The sequence below is a fragment of the Balaenoptera borealis genome (assembly GCF_965194805.1).
Source record: "Balaenoptera borealis genome assembly, chromosome: 13".
NCBI lineage: Eukaryota > Metazoa > Chordata > Mammalia > Artiodactyla > Balaenopteridae > Balaenoptera > Balaenoptera borealis.
This window is the reverse complement of record NC_138870.1, coordinates 16,439,320-16,456,888: the sequence shown is the minus strand read 5'-3', so window position 1 is coordinate 16,456,888 and position 17,569 is coordinate 16,439,320. Positions and strand designations below refer to the sequence as shown.

At 38.2% G+C, this 17,569-nt stretch overlaps 1 protein-coding gene across 27 annotated transcripts in view; it reads right to left on the bottom strand.

The window, feature by feature from the left end:
- PLEKHA5 (pleckstrin homology domain containing A5) overlaps positions 1-17,569 on the bottom strand; it is a 236,855-nt gene that overhangs the window by 172,937 nt on the left and 46,349 nt on the right. Inside the window, exon 4 of one of the 27 annotated variants that reach the window (XM_082351898.1) lies at positions 790-4,605. The exons of 25 other annotated variants lie outside the window; for them this stretch is intronic. In XM_082351898.1, the coding sequence (XP_082208024.1) occupies positions 4,602-4,605 (4 nt within the window). In that variant the 3' untranslated portion in view covers positions 790-4,601. Of the gene's footprint in view, positions 1-789; positions 4,606-5,161; positions 5,438-17,569 lie in introns of those variants that run through there. One more of the 27 variants, XM_082351893.1, reaches the window with a different exon arrangement.

The following is a 17,569-nucleotide window of genomic DNA, read 5'->3' as shown; positions in this document are numbered from 1 at the left end:
GTGAGTGTATGGATGGATTGGAGTGGGAGCTGATGGGCTTTGACACTGGGGCTTCAAAACAAAGCTCATCTACATGACAACTGCTGAGCTCCCCTCACCCTTAGTTTCCTTTTCTATCAAACAGAGGCAATGTCTAGATATAATACAATAGGAAACCTGGTTTCTACCATGCATGTCTAGTACTCAAATGCACTCAAAAAGCACTATTTTAACCACTGGTACTATTTTGTATGCATACCTTATCTGTGTTCAGTATTTGTAAAGACAACGTAACATTCCGTCTTATCTCACGGTTTGGTCAACGGGAGTCAATTGCTAGACATTTGTATTAACAGTCATTTTCTACTATTATGAAGATTTAAAATTTTTATTTCTTTAGCACCTAGACCCAGAAATGGAATTACAGAGTCAAAGAATAAAATTACCTCTATGACTTTTGATATATGTACTTCTTAGAAACCTCTTCCTGAATGAAGACTGGGGTATAGGACATGATTGGGGTAGAATTCTACTGATTTTGAAACTTTTCTGGTTGACTCTCAATAACTTTAATTAAATGCTGGAACTAAATATGCTTTTTCTTTAAGAGAAATTAACTTATAAAGAAATCAAGAAGAAGTTTTTCAAAATTACTTCAAAATAAGGGAAGATTTCCTCACTTGCAGTTAATAAGCAAAATCATTTTAACAATGAACACACCTTACTGTTTAAAAAAATTTAACAAAAACAACATATGTGTAGAGAGTACACACATACACACATATATATATATATATATATATATATATATATATATATATATTTCACAAAGTACAGAAAGATTTAAAGTGAAAAGGGAAGTCTCCTCTGCTCTATCCTCAATATTCCTCATCAAAACCCAATAAAACCCAGAAGACATACATTATTACTAACATTTTCATTTGTATCTTACCAGAATTTCTAAATAGAAAGAACATAAATATGTATATCTTTATTAGTATACAAACATCTCTAAAACATCCTTGTTTTTTCCTCTTAATAAATCTTGGATTTCAACACACACTGATCTACTGCTACATATATTTTCTATTATTTTCTACGGTTCTATAATTTATATAACTAGTTCATTATTAAAAGATACTTGAGCAATTACCAGTTTTTGCTTTTTTTTGATCTGTGTAAGTGTATAAAAACAAAACTTCAATAACCATCTTTGCATATCATTATAAACTATATGAAAACTTTAACTTCATACTATTACTATTATATTTGTAGGACAAAGTTGCAGCCATAGAATTTACAGATCAAAGGTTATGAGCATTTTATATTTGACTATTCCCACAGGTAGTAAAAGAGAATGACTATTTCCCTATGCCTTCACTAATATGAGGCATTACCACACTTAATTCTTGGCCAATCTGATAGGTGAATAAGATAGCTCATTCCAGCTGGCGTTGTTTTAGTGGCTATCTGTATTTGTTTTAGTGTGAGTTGACTTTCACTGTTCCCATCTTTTACCCACATTTTCTACTAGTCTGCTCATTATTTTCTTACTGGGAATCAAATATTTTACAGTGCTACATATTCAAGGTCACTCGATAAAATTTCTCTCATTACAAAAATAATTATGAAAATTGGCTGTAGTTTTCTTGTCATTTGAATTGCTCGTTAAGAATTTTTGTACTTACTCCTGTCCAAGTCCAACAGAAATGACCACATGTAGATTTGTTTTTATATGTATAAACCTATTGTAAAGATCAATAAAAATGCAACCAAAGTGGCACTCTAGTGTGGAAGGAACTAACAGGGACACAGCATCATGCAGCAGAACAGCCAAGAGGCCAGGGTCCATCTAATTCCGGTCTCAGCTCTGCTCCAATAAGCTAAATAACCCATAGGTGTCACCTCAGCCTCAAAGAATCAGCTCCTCATTCAATAAAATGAAAAAGTTGGGCAGAATGATCCCTAAGACTGCTTCCAGGTATAAATCCCATAAATCTAAGAGCTTTCAACATTTTCTTCACAGATTCATAGAACCATGAAATACCTATAGAAGGACATAATGAAATAACTTGATCATTACAGAGTAAAAAATAAATAATAAATATAAATAATAAAAAATATGTGTATTTAAAAAAATAAAACTAAATCATAACAAGATTATCAACATTGTAATATCTCATTTCCTAGACGTTTCATTTTTTTTTAAAGTACTCAATATGTTAGGAACTTGCGAAAACACACATATACTAAATATATTCAAAGCATTAACTTAACCATCTTCAAATTTTCTCTATAATCATTTTATGAGTAGTTTAGCAGGAATAAAAAATAAGCCTATTTAAGAGCCCACTGCTATTAAAAGCTTCTTGTTGCTGGAACAATATCATGCCACTCACTGGCATCTATGTTATTTTAATTTTTTCAACTGTTGTTTTAAATGAGATATATCACATTTAACTAGACTTGTATTTGACTTTATGTTCCTACCCATAAAATCAATTGAGATTTGTGATCGAGTTTTCATGTTTCCACTCATAAAATTATTAAACACAAATCACCTTTCTCCCATTTGAATAATTATTTCAGGACTATGATGCCTATGCTTATTCATTTTATAGTTTTAAAAACTGTGTTTAAAAAAAAGTCTCAAACACAAATTCTACGTAGGTGGAAAATCATTGCTATAGCAACAGTAGCTTCAGTTTATGAGAATCGAACTGTGAAAAATGCACATTTCCAACACTTGAAACTTAACTATTTGATTTTTGATGGCTGACGGCACAGGGTGTAGCTCCTGACCTTTCTGCACTACTAACATGAATTGGATCCCAATGAGACTTGGCCAAACTCAAGCCTTAAAAGATAAAAATACATGGTGCTTCCTCTGATGAGGTGGTTAATTACTATAAATCAAACATGACACTTTAGGCCAACCCCAGGCTGTTCTCTCCTGACTCGGTTCCAGGGAGTCAAAGGGGTTAGTTAGTAGGATAGTGACAGTTTCGAATGGTGAGTGATTTGTGCATCCCGAGATCTTTTTGCTAATAAAAAGCACAAGCACCATGTCATGGCTTTGCCTGGGGGAAAAAAGCGCTGGTCCCAGCTAGAACTGGCGTCTCCACCCTCAGCTGTAGCTGGCTCCAAGAATGGAGCCAGTCTTTTTCTGAAGATCCTTTCCTTACTATTCTGATGGGCAAAGGTTGAAAATTAGCAACAAAAAGAAATTAAAACAGTATTTTCCCATAAACAGATGGCACAATTTTGTGTGCCTGAGTCTATATAAATAAGAAAGGAAAATCAGGAGCGATTTTCCTTACAAAAAAAAAAAAAAAAAGATCTTCCCATTCTATTGCCCAGGTGCAAAACACAGTCCCGGCACAAGGGCGACAATCACTACCACTAACTTAAGAACCCAACAGCACACGACTGACCCACTGAATATGGTAGAGAATATAGTATTCATGTTATCACAAAGAGCATCTCCTGTGTTTTCTTCTAGAAGTTTTATGGTTTTAAAAATTAGATCTATGATCCATTTGGATTTTTATATAAAGCATAAGATACGGGGTTGAAGTTCTCTCTCTCTCTTTTTTTTGCATATGAATGTCCAGTGGTCCCAGCACTGCTTGTTAAAAAGACTAACCTTTCTTCACTGCAATACCTTTGCACCTTTGTAAAGATAAATAAATAAATTGACCATATTTCTATGGGTCTCCTTCTAGACTATTTTACCCCACTGCTATATTATTATTGTATAGACTTTCCCTGAGGTCACACTGTCTTGATTACTGTGGCTTTAGAGTAAGTCTTGAAAACAAATAGTATGAGTCCTCTTACTTTGTTCTTTTAAAACATTTTTCTGGCTTAAATTAAATAAATCCACATAAATTTCAGAAGAGCTAATTCAGCTGTCTTACATAGGGTAAATCTATACTTACAAGCAGCTATTCTTAAAGGGTGTTGTTGGAACTCACAGCCAATATCAAGTGTTTCTTTATCCTCATATTAAAAAAAATATTAAAATCTTCCCAGGTGCAGTTAAAGGAGCTGATCGTCTCCATGATTCCCAGACCTTTTATCAAAGTCTGTGACAGAATTTAAATGCTCACCCCCTCAACTGATTTCTTCTTAATAATCTCCGTTTGGGGGGACATAAGTTGGCATTACAGTTCTCAAGCTATAAAAAAAAAAAGCTGTTTTTCTCTAGCACCTCCCCACCCCCGCCCCATTAAGTCAAGCCAGGCTGTTTGGGGTTTCTCTCTGGAGTAGGGGAAAGAAAGAGACTAGGAGAAATATCTCTATCTCTACTGTAGCTATGATTCTCATTTTACATCTTAAACTGCAGAAAAATTTTCACTTAAGATTTTATGAACTTTGTGCAATTGTCTTATTGGCCAAATCCCCAAAGACAGTCAGAAATTAGTAACAGTAACAGATGACAACTATAAACAGGAGTTTTACAGCTGTGGTTTTTGAAGCATATGAGTTGTGGCACAGTCATCCTCACAAGTAATTCAACTACCCTCCCAGCCAGGCTGCTCACTTTTAACTGAAGTATACGAGGAAAGACAGTCAAGTTTCAAAAAATCATGTGGACTCCAAAACTGAAGGATGATAAATTACCTATAAAATAATTACAGGGAGAATTCAGTCATATTTTGTGCAGAAATTTATTGATCTCCATTAACTGGGTTGAAATGCCCAACAACAAAACCTTAGATAATCATAGTCACTGATGCCCTTTTTTTCCCCCTTACAGTTTGTTTACAGGGAAAAAAAAAACCACTCTGTAAACACAGAGTGTAAATATGATCAATCAAAACTTAAAACACAAAAGAAAGCCATTAAATTATTCACTGAATGTCTTTAAGGCCAGGTTGAAAATGAACCTCTATAAATAAAACACCATCCCACCTACCACAAGTCAGATGGGTGATCCATATTCCACTCCAGAGGTTAAGAAGAAACCTTTCCAATTGAGGAGTGTGACTCTTCAATTTACGACCCGAGTTTCCCACAATTTAATTAGGCTAAAGTCAAGGACCAAGATAAAAATGGCGTCATTAAGATTCTTCTGAATTGCTGCCTTACCAGTGTCCCTCATACAATTAAACGTTTTTACCTCACTCATTCTTATACTTCCAACTTTTTTGTTTAGAAACAAAATACTCGCAGAAACTTCAATACCCAAGTATAGGTTTGGTACAGGGTTTATTTTTTAATTTAAGGGGGGGAAAAAGAAACATTCCAGATAAGCCAAGCACAAAAAGATTTTTTTTTGATCATACAGCAAAGGTCACACACTTGTGTTTTACCAATAAATGAAAACTAGCAAGAGATGGAGTTCACTGGGATCAGGGTTTCTACCTGACCTTGTTTGACATTTTAATGCAGGATTTATATGCAGGCTACTTCCTAGAGTGGTTCACGCAGGGCTAGGGCTTGCTGGGCAGCTCTAGAACAGACAGAACACACACAATCAACAATGCATAGTAAATACTGATAAAATATTCATTTCTTTTGCATATTGCTTTCTCTCTACACATGGTGCTTAACATTCATGTCTTATCTCACACTGCTGCGTGAGGAATGAGAAGAGAATGAACGACAGTTTATAAAAAAGAGTGGACTCTGGTGAGGAGTGTTGATAATGGGGAGGCTATGCATGTGTAGGGGCAGGGGGCATATGGGAAATCTCCTTCCTCTTTATTTCGCTGTGAACCTAAAATTGCTCTAGAAAATAGAGCAGAGAAAAAGGTACACAAAGTAGAAGAACTGCAGGTTATCAGTAATGGCCCGACAGATGCCCAGTCCAAGCTCTGTCTAAGAGACTGTGACCCAATTAAATCTTAACCTGGTTTTCACCTAAGCCCTTTCACGGGAGCCACCGGTGATCCTGTGGGATGCAGAAGACAGGTCTGGGAAACCCTAATTGTATAAACACATGCAAGGTCAGAAAAAGGACTCGCTAATGGGTTCTTCAATTTATATATTTCCTGGATGTATATATTTTTTTAAATTGAATGAAAGATGCTTTAAATTCTATAGTGCTTTACACTTTTTAAAAGTTTCACACAAATGATTTCATATAATCCCATAATAACCCTTTTCTCCCCCACTACCCCTATATTGCCCCTCCCCCCTTCCCTCTCCCCCCGGTTGGTAACCACTGGTTTGTTCTCTGTGTCTGTGGGTCTGCTTCTTTTTTGTTTTATTCACTAGTTTGTTATGTTTTTAGATTCCACATGTAAGTGCCATCACACAGCATTTGACTTTCTCTGTCTGACTTCACGTAGCATAATGCCCTCCAAGTCCTGGAGGGGCATACATTCTGTTTCACATTTTAATGTTTATGAAATTGGGTTCATCTTAGATTCAATGTTTGAATTTAATGTAGTAGTTTGTTTTTTTCCCTAGAAAAGTAGGTATTAAACCACTGGCCAATCTTTCAAAGTGTCTCAGAAGTCAATGTGAAACTCGAGTCTACCACTGCTAGACAGAGGAAGTCAACTCAGCACTGTCATACGAATCACTGTACACTGGATGGGTAAAGGCCAGAAGGTGTTTGAGACCCTTCCAGTACTGGACAGGAAGAGAGGGCTCTGATTCTCTTCCATGTAGTATCAGCGGAAACCAACTAGGCAAGCAACACTAACGCCATTCATTAGTGGTGGCTTTAGTTTACAAACACTTCCCCCCACCCTTTTTTTTTTTTTTTTTTAACTTGATAATCTTTAAATAGACCTTCACTTAGGTCCAAAGATAAAGCTGAAAATTGGTCTAAGTTAACCACTGGGTCTAAACTAGCTGTATGACATCAGCCAAGCTGCTAAACCCATTATGGATAACCCAATTTTTCTTTAAGTGTAAAAAGAAGAGAAAGATGACACATACTTTCTAGGACTAATATCAGGATAAAATAAACCAAGCAATTTGTTTTATCTTTCATAAGTTATTTTGAAATAATAACTATTGCATCTCATTATTTGCATGTCTTCAGTTATAAAGTAACTCAAAGTATGTTACTTTAATCCTGTGTGACAGCAGTTAATCTCACTTTGCAGAAAAAGAAACAAGAGACTCAAAGGGGTTATATGGCTTAGAATCTGGTCTGGGATTCGAAGCCAAGTCTGGCTGATTCCAAAGCCCAGTTTTTTCCATTTCATCACGTTGGCTCCAGAATATTGATTTACTATTTCACCATCACTGATTTACCATTTCACCATCATTCACTTACCTTTAACTGTATGTCTGAATATAACACATTTTTAAAAGAAATCTCAAAATTTGGCATTACCCACTACTATTACACCCTTTCCCTTATAAGGGAAAGAAGAGCTCTTTCTTATTGATGTTATTTGTAATAAAGCATTATGAAAATCAGAACGTGTGCAGGTGTGTGTATGGGGGAAGAGGAATACGTGGGAAGATACAGAATTTTAAGTAAATTTAACATTCAAACAAAGGCAAAGATATTGGTACCAAATTTTTATTTCTCCTACCCAAAAGAAATTGCTAGATAGCGATTAGTTTGTAAATCACAGCAATAAACTGTGTCCACTTCAGAGTCTTGTGGTTTCCACAAATGCACTTGCCACAATTGATTTGTTTCATCTATGGCATAAATAAGGTATAACTCACTGTGGCTGTACAAACTCTGAAGTTTACTTTGTATTATGATAGCCTATTTACACATAAAGCAGAAAAAAATTTTTTTCCACTGATGGAATCCAAATACATGATTTCAATGAAAAGTAAATCTCAAAAACCATTAAGTCAGCCAAGGAGAATACTTCAAAAGAAATGAAGCAAAATGGCAGCCAGGAGTTGGTTCCTTCTGTTTATCTGCAACAGCTTACATCCTGAAGCCAATCTGAAGGCTGTCTCTATTCAAAACACATGGCTTTAATGGATTGAACTCTATGGTTCAAAAGTAATCACGATCTCCTTCAGGGGCTGGGTGTTGGGGGAGACAACATATAGAAGCTTTCAACTAGTATGCACCAGTATGAAGAAGTAATCTCTCCATTAAGTAACTGTACTATGCTTTTAGACTAGAATGGCAACACGGCCTGCAGTGAAATATGGAATTATCAGCAACCAGAAAGAACCCACACTACCAAGGATGCCTTACAGAAGGATGACGCCTAGGAAGATCTCCAGTATCCAATGACAAGTGGAAGAGGGCCATCTCAAGGGTTGTCATTTTCCCCAGCAGTATTTAGCTTCCCTGCATAGGGAAGCTGATCTAGGGTTAAGAGTTTTTCTCGGTGTTTATAGCAAAATGGAAAAGAACATGAGGAAATCAGATGAGATCCGTGGAGTTGAGACGATCAAAGGAATATGCAATAGACATTAGTTGGGAAGGCTCACCACCTCACAGTTCTCCTGACACTTACAAGAGCCCTAAAGGCCACATCTGTACTGTTAAAGTTGAAGCATAAAAAAATGCTTTTTTGGTTCAAAAACAGCCCAATAACAGCAAATTATTATGATTCAATCTATTGATACCACATATGGCTCTGTCCTCCCATCCACCAAGCAAATCTGATTCTCTCTCTTGGTAATTTGAGGCTTGAGTGAAGAGATGGTCAGAGCTGAGTCATCTTACTGAAAGCGCTCCAGAGACTTCAGAAGCTCCTACTGCTAGGGCCCTTGATTCCTGCCCCGCACAAAATCTGCCTGTGCAACAATTCATTCAAGACTGCAAGCTCCCCAAGAATCCTTTCAATGACCCATTTTAACAAATAAGTTCTTTTGATGAGGTTAGACTTGAGTTTCTGTCCCGGCAGCACAAGGAACCTTAACAAATACTAACTGTGAGCCTGGGAGGCTGCACAGGTGGTTCCAGCTGACCCTTGAGTCATCAGTCCAGGACCCAAATTTTGTTTCTCTTTCTGTTGCTCACAGAACCTGGGCATGACTGCTGAGTAAGCGAAATACAGCAAGCAAGCACGGTTTCCTCTTTCTTCTTCCAGAGACCTTACAGTTGTTGCACATACACAGACTTGCTCAAAGCATGTTATGTAAACCGAAGGAGAGGATTATGTTAATATAATGTCTAGGCTTCCCTGGTGGCGCAGTGGTTAGGAATCCGCCTGCTAATGCAGGGGAGACGGGTTCGTGCCCCGGTCTGGGAGGATCCCACATGCCGCGGAGCGGCTGGGCCCGTGAGCCACAAGTACTGAGCCTGCGCGTCTGGAGCCTGTGCTCCGCAGCGGGAGAGGCCGCGACAGTGAGAGGCCTGCGCACCGCGATGAAGAGTGGCCCCTGCTTGCCACAACTGGAGAAAGCCCTCGCACAGAAATGAAGACCCAACACAGCCAAAAATAAATAAATAAATAAATCTATTAAAAAATATATATATATATAATGTCTAGAGAGGCTCAAGAACTTCGGTTATTTTTAATAGTAACTTTAATAGTCACATAGGTTAAGGAAATTAAAGTAATATAAAGTGCTCATTAAAAACACAGTCCCTCATGGAAGCAACCTAAGTGTCCATTGACAGATGAATAGATAAAGAAGATGTGGCACATATATATGATGGAATATTACTCAGCCATCAAAAGAAATGAAAATGAGTTATTTGTAGTGAGGTGGGTGGACCTAGAGTCTGTCATACAGAGTGAAGTAAGTCAGAAAGAGAAAAACAAATACCATATGTTAACACATATATATGGAATCTAAAAAAAAAGAAAAAAAAGGGTTCTGAAGAACCTAGGGGCAGGACAGGAATAAAGACGCAGATGTAGATAATGGACTTGAGGACACAGGAAGGGGGAAGGGGAAGCTGGGACGAAGTGAGAGAGTGGCATGGACATATATACACTACCAAATGTAAAATAGATAGCTAGTGGGAAGCAGTCACATAGCACAGGGAGATCAGCTCGGTGCTTTGTGACCACCTAGAGGGGTGGGATAGGGAGGGTGGGAGGGAGACGCAAGAGGGAGGAGATATGGGGATGTATGTATACGTATAGCTGATTCACTTTGTTGTACAGCAGAAACTAACACACCATTGTAAAGTAATTATACTCCAATAAAGATGTTAAAAAAAAAAAAAAAGAACAAAGTTGAAAAACAAAAAAAGAACCCCACAGTCCCTAAAGTTATCATGATCCCAGTTTCCACTAAAAAGAATCTATTTTAACTTCACACAGCACACAGCCTCGCAGTATACCTGCCTCCCCCATGACTCGGTGTGAGACGGCATGAAGAGCACAGGAAATGGCAGCCAAGTAGAGCCTCGTGTAATTAGATGATAAACCTATAACTGGGGACCAGCTCGGAGTATGGAGAAGATTTCCTAAATCTAAGAGCATACCATACCCTCTGAGCCAACGAAAGGGACTTCACCTTCTCCACGATACAGTGTTTAATGCTTAGTGATGTTGCCTTTTGTTTGAGGCAATGTGGCTCTCTCTGCTTCAAACGGCCCAGAGAACTGAAAACTTTCTCCCGTACTCCATCCTAGTCATTAATTAGAAGGATAATTTAAAATACTTCATAATAGTTTTATATGTGTTCATACAATCCTATACATTTAAAAAAGTTAATTCTACTGTGACTAGTAACCAACTACTTGGCAAAAATAGATTAGACTCTATGTGCAAAACCGTTTCCAGGTGGACTAGAAATGTAAATATGAAGAATAAAAACACAAACATATAGAAGGAAATACAGCTACGTTCATAATCCAAGAATAAATCCAAGCATGATGCCAAAAACAGACATCAAAAAAGGAAAAGACTGATAGATTTCACTACAATAGAACAAAAACTTCTCTGGCAATAAAGAAACGACAATCAAAATACAAATGAAAAACGTATTTAAAATCAAAAGAAAATGACTAATTTATCAAACAAAAATGGATACTGAAGACAATCAATTTGGAGACCAATGTGTATCGGAATGTGTATTGGAACCTTAAAAATGGGTTTACCTTTTGACCCATTAAATTCTACTCCTAATAACTTACTCTTTGAGAACACTTTTCTTATCAAGGATTCGCTTCAGCATTGTTAATGCTTAGCAAAAATAAATCAAACAAAAACTGCCAATACAAGCATGTTAAATTATAATCATCCCATTTGTTCAATGAAATAATCTACTGCCATTAAAAAACAGAGTGAGATCTATCTCTATTCATTGACATGAAAAGATAGTCACAGTGTACTACTAGTAAGTGGGGGGGGGGGGAAACAGATCAAAAAACAACAAAAATGATGTGCACGGCAAAGACTACAGACTATTAATGTACATTCTTCCTGGGCACACAGCAGACTACATTTCCGCCCCCATCCTTCCTCCTGACAACACTCAGTTTGCTGTGCCTTGTGAGTACGTTCTCTGCAACAGAACAGGAGCCGAGCTGTAACCTTGGAGCTACATGCTGAAGGTGGCAGAGACACCAAGTTCCTGAAAGACTGCGAGGGGTGGAAAGAGCCCCACCCTACCCCCATCTGGAGCATCTACCCTGGGCTGCTGTGTGAGAGGAAAATAAACTGTTGTATCTGTGCCATTACATTTCAGGCCTACATTCAGTAGCTTCGTCTACCCTGACTAGTAGAGTAGAATACCAGCAGTTTTACTTTTTGAGGAAATCTATATGTGCACGTAACTATTTAAAAAGATCTAGAAAGATATGCATAAAAACGTATCTTTATGATATTTAACCCTATGGTTGCATGCAGTTTTAAACTCTTTTTTTCTCATTGCTGTATAGCACTTCATTGTGTGAATATGCCTCAATTTATTTACCTACTACTGACGGGCATTTGAGTAGTTTCCAGTTTTTTTTGCTGTTATTATACGTGTCTTTTAGTGAACATATATTCATATTTCTGTTGGGTACTTACATAAGAGAGGAATTATTGGGTCACAGGATATGCGTATGTTCAGCTTTAGTAAATATGACCAAACTAAATATTTCAAAGTGATGGCGCCCATTTGCACTCCCACCAGCAGCACAGGAGAGTTCTAGCTGCTCCACATCCTTGTCAACACTTCTTTTTCATTGTCTCCCTTCTGGTGGGTAAGTACCATATGCTTTTAATTATTCTCAACATAAAATAATTTATTATCTAAAATTAAAGGAAGTTTAATTACAGTGCACCTCTACAATGACATGTGATTTCAAAGCTATATATAAATGTGTTCTCAATGATGTAAAATAATGTCTAGAAAACAGTAAAAGAAAATCGGCCGCCACTCTGTAAAGTGAATTAGTTGTAGACACTTGCAACCTGACCTTCTTTGACTTAAAGAAAACTATTCTCCCCATGCTTGTAATTCACTTGGAAATATCATGTGGGCTCTGACGTCAGAGTGCCTGGGCTGGAGTCCTGCGTCCACGACACACTGTGCAGTGTGACCTCGGGCTCCAACCTCACTAACTGGCCACTTCTGACCTTTCACCACTTAAAGGAAAGGTTAAGAGCTTGGTTCCTACAAGTAAGCTGCCTGAGTTCAAACCCTGCTCTGCAATTTCATAAATCTCTCTGGGCCTCATCCTCATCTATAAGTAGAGAAAAAAAAAGGTCGAACACCACATGAGACTGCATGAGAAATAAATGGATGTTTATATGCACAGCACCCAGGACGCTGTCTGACATAACTGTACGTTTGCAACTATCACTACTGCTGCTGCTGCTGCTAGGACCACCGTCACCACCACCAGTCACATATCTAATAGACAGATACATAAATAAATAATAAGAAGCCAATGAAATCATCAGAAGGCAAGATAGCACCTGGACCTCAATACACCTGAGCTTATTCTCTAAGACTGACAGTTAATCATCTGCGATCACGTGGCCAGATAGTTAGGGGTCTCAAGTAACCTTCCCCTTTACCTACTTCCAAGTAGATTCAAAATCCTTTGCAAGTCAGGTGGAAAGACAAGCTTCCACCAGGGAAATCCCAACACAAAGCACAAAGATAGTGAAATACGGGCACCATTTTGTATCTGAAAATTCGTTACAATGATATTTGCAATAGCCTCCTAACTCATTTTTCTACATCTATTCTGGCCTCTCTAACCTCGTCTCACTGGATGAGGTTTTCAAAACAGAAATGTGATGCTGGCACTCTTCTGCTCTGAGGACAAACATCCTCATGTTAAGGACACGTTTTGTCCATGTTAAGGACAAAAATCCTTAACATGGCCTTCATGATCCTGCTTGGTAATGATTCCGTGCCTACTTCCCCTGCCTCAGCTTGCCCCAGACTTCTCCATCTACAAAAACCCACCACACTTCCTCCCTCCAGAGGGCTTTTGGGCAAACGCTTCCCTGTGCCTACAATGAGCCGCCTTTCTGTCTTTGCCTGGATAATTCCCGTTTATCCTGCGGATCTCAATTCAGTCAACTGCCTGCAGACTAGGTCTTATGACACTGTGAGCCCCTCCTTCACTAAGCTTATCACACTTGCAATTTGACCTTGATTTGTGTGACAGCTGGTTTACTGACTGCCTCCCCCCCGCAAAACAAAGGCTCCACGAGGACGTCTGTGCTCACCACAGTAACCCCGGTGAAGAACACACAACCTAGGGCAAAGGAGAGGCTGAATTCACATCTTCTGGTCGATCAAATGAATAAAGAAAATGGAAGAAATGAAAGACCGTGGCATGAAAGTATCTCGGGTCAAACCTACAGGGAAATGACAGGATTTCAAAACCTGAAGCTGTCAGCATAGCTAAGGACTATAAAAACATTATCTCTGCAAGAGCGAATCAGCCCACAGCCATGTTTCCAAAGTGGAAAAAAAAAAGAGGCCTCAGAAGACCTGCAGAGTCTCATGTAAGCGTGATGCCAACACCAAAATCAAGACTTCTGCGGTTTCCTAAATCAAATAAGCGACTGCATCTACTGCCACTTTCATCTGTCTTCTGCGTAAGGAAACTACATTCAGTTCACCCCTTTTGAACGACACATTTTAGCTCTCCTTGGTTCCCAGAAGAATCTGAGATCAGGTTACGGCTCCAAGGTTACCCTGGAGAGACTGCTTTCATCACTGGTCTATGGGCAAAAGCCTGGACTGCAAAAAGGGAAACCATCCTGAACAGATACAACAACTGGGTACGTATGGGGTAAGGTAAGGTGGGGCCTGGGTGTGTGAACAGTTCTCATCCTGTTTATGAAAACAGAGAGTGGGGATTATCTGTCTGGATGAATATATGCAACAACTTCCTTCACTTTTTATTTTTTTGTAGTGGAAAGAGAATGTATAGAAGTTTTTTGTTTGTTTTTAGTTGCGGCATGCAAACTCTTAGTCGCGGCATGCATGCGGAATCTAGTTCCCCGACCAGGGATCGAACCCGCACCCCTTGCACTGGGGGCGTGAAGTCTAACCCACTGGACCACCAGGGAAGTCCCTATGTATAGAAGTTTTAAAGCTGGCTTATTTGATAAATTTGTTAACTCAATTTAAACAAAATATAAGGTGGACTGCACAGTAACAGACACAAGGGTCACAAAGAGTGACAAATGACAGGTCAAATGGTCTACATAATTAGGAAAAACTAAATTGACATTGCCATGATCACTACTACTTTCAAAAGGAAGAAAGGGAGAAAAGGTGAAATACACAGGGCTTTTTTAAAAGTTGTTTATCATTACATATAATAGCTACCAACACAGAAACCTGACACTTAACTGGTAAACTGCATGATCTGGAACTTCTCCTGGACAGCTGACAGTCTTTGAGTAGGTGCCAGGGACGCAAGTTCCTGGCTCACAGCCACTAGTCAGCTGAGGTACAAAAGGACAAATTTGGGATGTGGCAGACCATTTAGGGGTGATAATCAACAATGTGCGAAAGTTGAGTACAGACACAAAGATCCCACCCAGGAGAAGACAGCCAGACACTCAAATGAAAAACAGAGGCAAAAGCAGACGTAATTAGGTAACACTGTTATCTTTGGCCATTTAGGTATAAAACATCAGGAACAAGACATTTAGTACCATGATGTATTTGTATGACTGCAGTACATTTCAATGAGGTCAATATTACCTGGAATAAGCTAGATAATATTAAATCAAGTATTAAATTTAGATTAAATTTTCTTCAACCCTGTCCTAATCTGGGACTTCTTTTATGTTTTAGCATTAGAAAAGAATTGTTACTTTTTTTTTTTTTAAAGCCCACACACAATTTATAGAAAAAAAAAAGTGCACTAGGAGAGGCTGTATAGTGTCACATTAAGAGTAAGCACTTTGGGACCAGATACCACCTGTGTGACCTTGGGCAGTCATTCACCTCCTTTTGCCTCAGTTTCCTTCTGTAACATGTCAAAAATAATAGTATCTACTTCCTAGTTACAAGGATTAAGCGTATTAATATTTATAAAAGTACAAAGACCTGGAACACGGCATGCTTTATGTAAGTATCTGTTGAAAACACACTCTTTACATTCTTTGCTTCCTTTAGTTAAGTCGATTTCTAAAATTCCATGTCATAAAACACATGAGTTTAAGTATATATTTTAAGAGATCTAATTGCTCATACGTTCTACTCATGCTATAAATACCTTCTGCTCATGCAACAAATTCTATTAAAAGAAAAGTGCCCATCTTTTACTTTTATTCAACTTACATAAAGGAATGGCCACAAAAAAATAGCCATCACTTACTGAGTACTTACTTCATACTATTCATACTTTACGTCACTTGGCCCTTACAACAATCCTATAAATTAGATGTTCTTAACCCCATTTCATAGATGAGGAAACTGAGATGCAGAGAGGTTAAATGACTTGCCCAAGGACACAGCTAGTAAGGTTAAAACACAGCTAATAATGTTAAAGATGGAATTCAAATCTGGGTTTTTCTGATTCCAAAGTCTATCTTCTTAATCACAAAATATCTTGCTTCTAAAAATAGTTTTGTCATCTACTAGGTACAATGGTCTTTAAATACGTAGCTTAAACGTAGGTAGACCTAAAAAAAAAAAAATCAGATCTTAATAAAAACTAGCTTTTTAAATAGTAAATGGGTATTACAGAGCACTTGGTAATAAACATAGTAGTTTCTCATAATTACTTCTAAAATCAAACCGACCAACTGAAAAATCGTACTAACAAGTATCACAACAGTTAGCTGAAAATGCTGGGACACCATCATTTCAGAATATTATTTATTTCTGAAAAGAGTGAAAGGGAATTCTTTTTTTTTTTTTAAGGAGTGAGATGCTGAGGCTTGGGACGTGGACGTCTGTGTCCATACACTAATCATTTTGAATTCCCAGATGCCCTGGAACTCTCTGGGCCCACTTCTCCCCAAGAAAGGCTAGTGCTGACCCCTTGCTTGAAGATGACGCAGAAGCCTCTGCCTTGCAAGGCAGCAGGATAAGGAGGGGCCCCGACTGGTTTCCTCCTAAGAGCTGAATAAGAGGGGTCCTTTGGTCCAGGATAAATATTAATATAGCTGGTGTCAATACAAAGCAAAGAGCTGGAGTTAAAATGCCTAATTTCTAAATCATATTTTTAAGTTCAAATGAGTCACTCATGAAAGTAAAATGTGAAAATAAGTATAATGGGAACACTAAATGCAATTGCCAGTATTCCACTCCTTTGGTACAGAAAGTAAGGGAGGGGTGGGAGGAGCAACACAAAAGCCAGCGGGCCCTGGTGTCCAGGCACACAGCTACCTCTGGTATTGCAGTGAACAACGGGGCAGCTACATTCGGATTTACATCACAACACCCTGTTCACTACTTGTTCAAGAGGAAATAAAGAGTGTCTTAGTGAAATCCAATTTCCTAGTCTGTAAACTTGTCTACACATGCATATCCCCTTAGGAATGGGATCTTTTACCCAATGTTGTACTCCCTAAGGATCCAATCATGGTGCCTCCAGAGTCAGCCTTCAATACATCTTTGCTACTGAAGTGAGAAGTTACTAAATCTTCCACACTTCTATATATTTTACAAATTGAAAGGGCAGGTAAATAATGGTACCTGGGACAATACTAATTACTTTCCCTTTTGGGAACCCTCTTTAAAACTGCTCACAGTATAACTAGGATGTCGCCACACCCGCTAATGTGGTCTGTGTGTTTAAATAGTCTGACCAAAACATACAGAAGTTCGAGAGAATACAAGACATTATAAATCACTAAGCGTAGGAAGTTCCCCAGAGCAGACACTGCAGAGAACCTGCCCTGTCTTGGTCACCGCACAAGCTGAACAGGTATTACAGGTTTCTAGTTTGAGCTCGTTTCTATACTCTATACTTCAGACCTTATCTCTGAATGTCAAAGATTCCATCACTGCCTATGTAAAACTGATTAAGGATGTGAGCGAACTAAACACTCTCCCAAAATCTATAAAAATTACGTCTAAGATGCTAACATAAAAGGTTCCTATTCAGAAATAAGATTCTTTTGATCGAAGCTTTACTATGTGATTGAAAGGAGACAAGGGTTAAACAACAAAGAAGTGAGGTACTCACATCCCACGTTTCTAAATAAAACAAACGTGTGCCAAGCATCAGGGATGGACCAGGTATAAGGGTGCATGCATGTAAGCTTGACTTAATGGTGTGATAAGAGCTCATACTCCTTAAAAAGCCACTTACAGAATACTA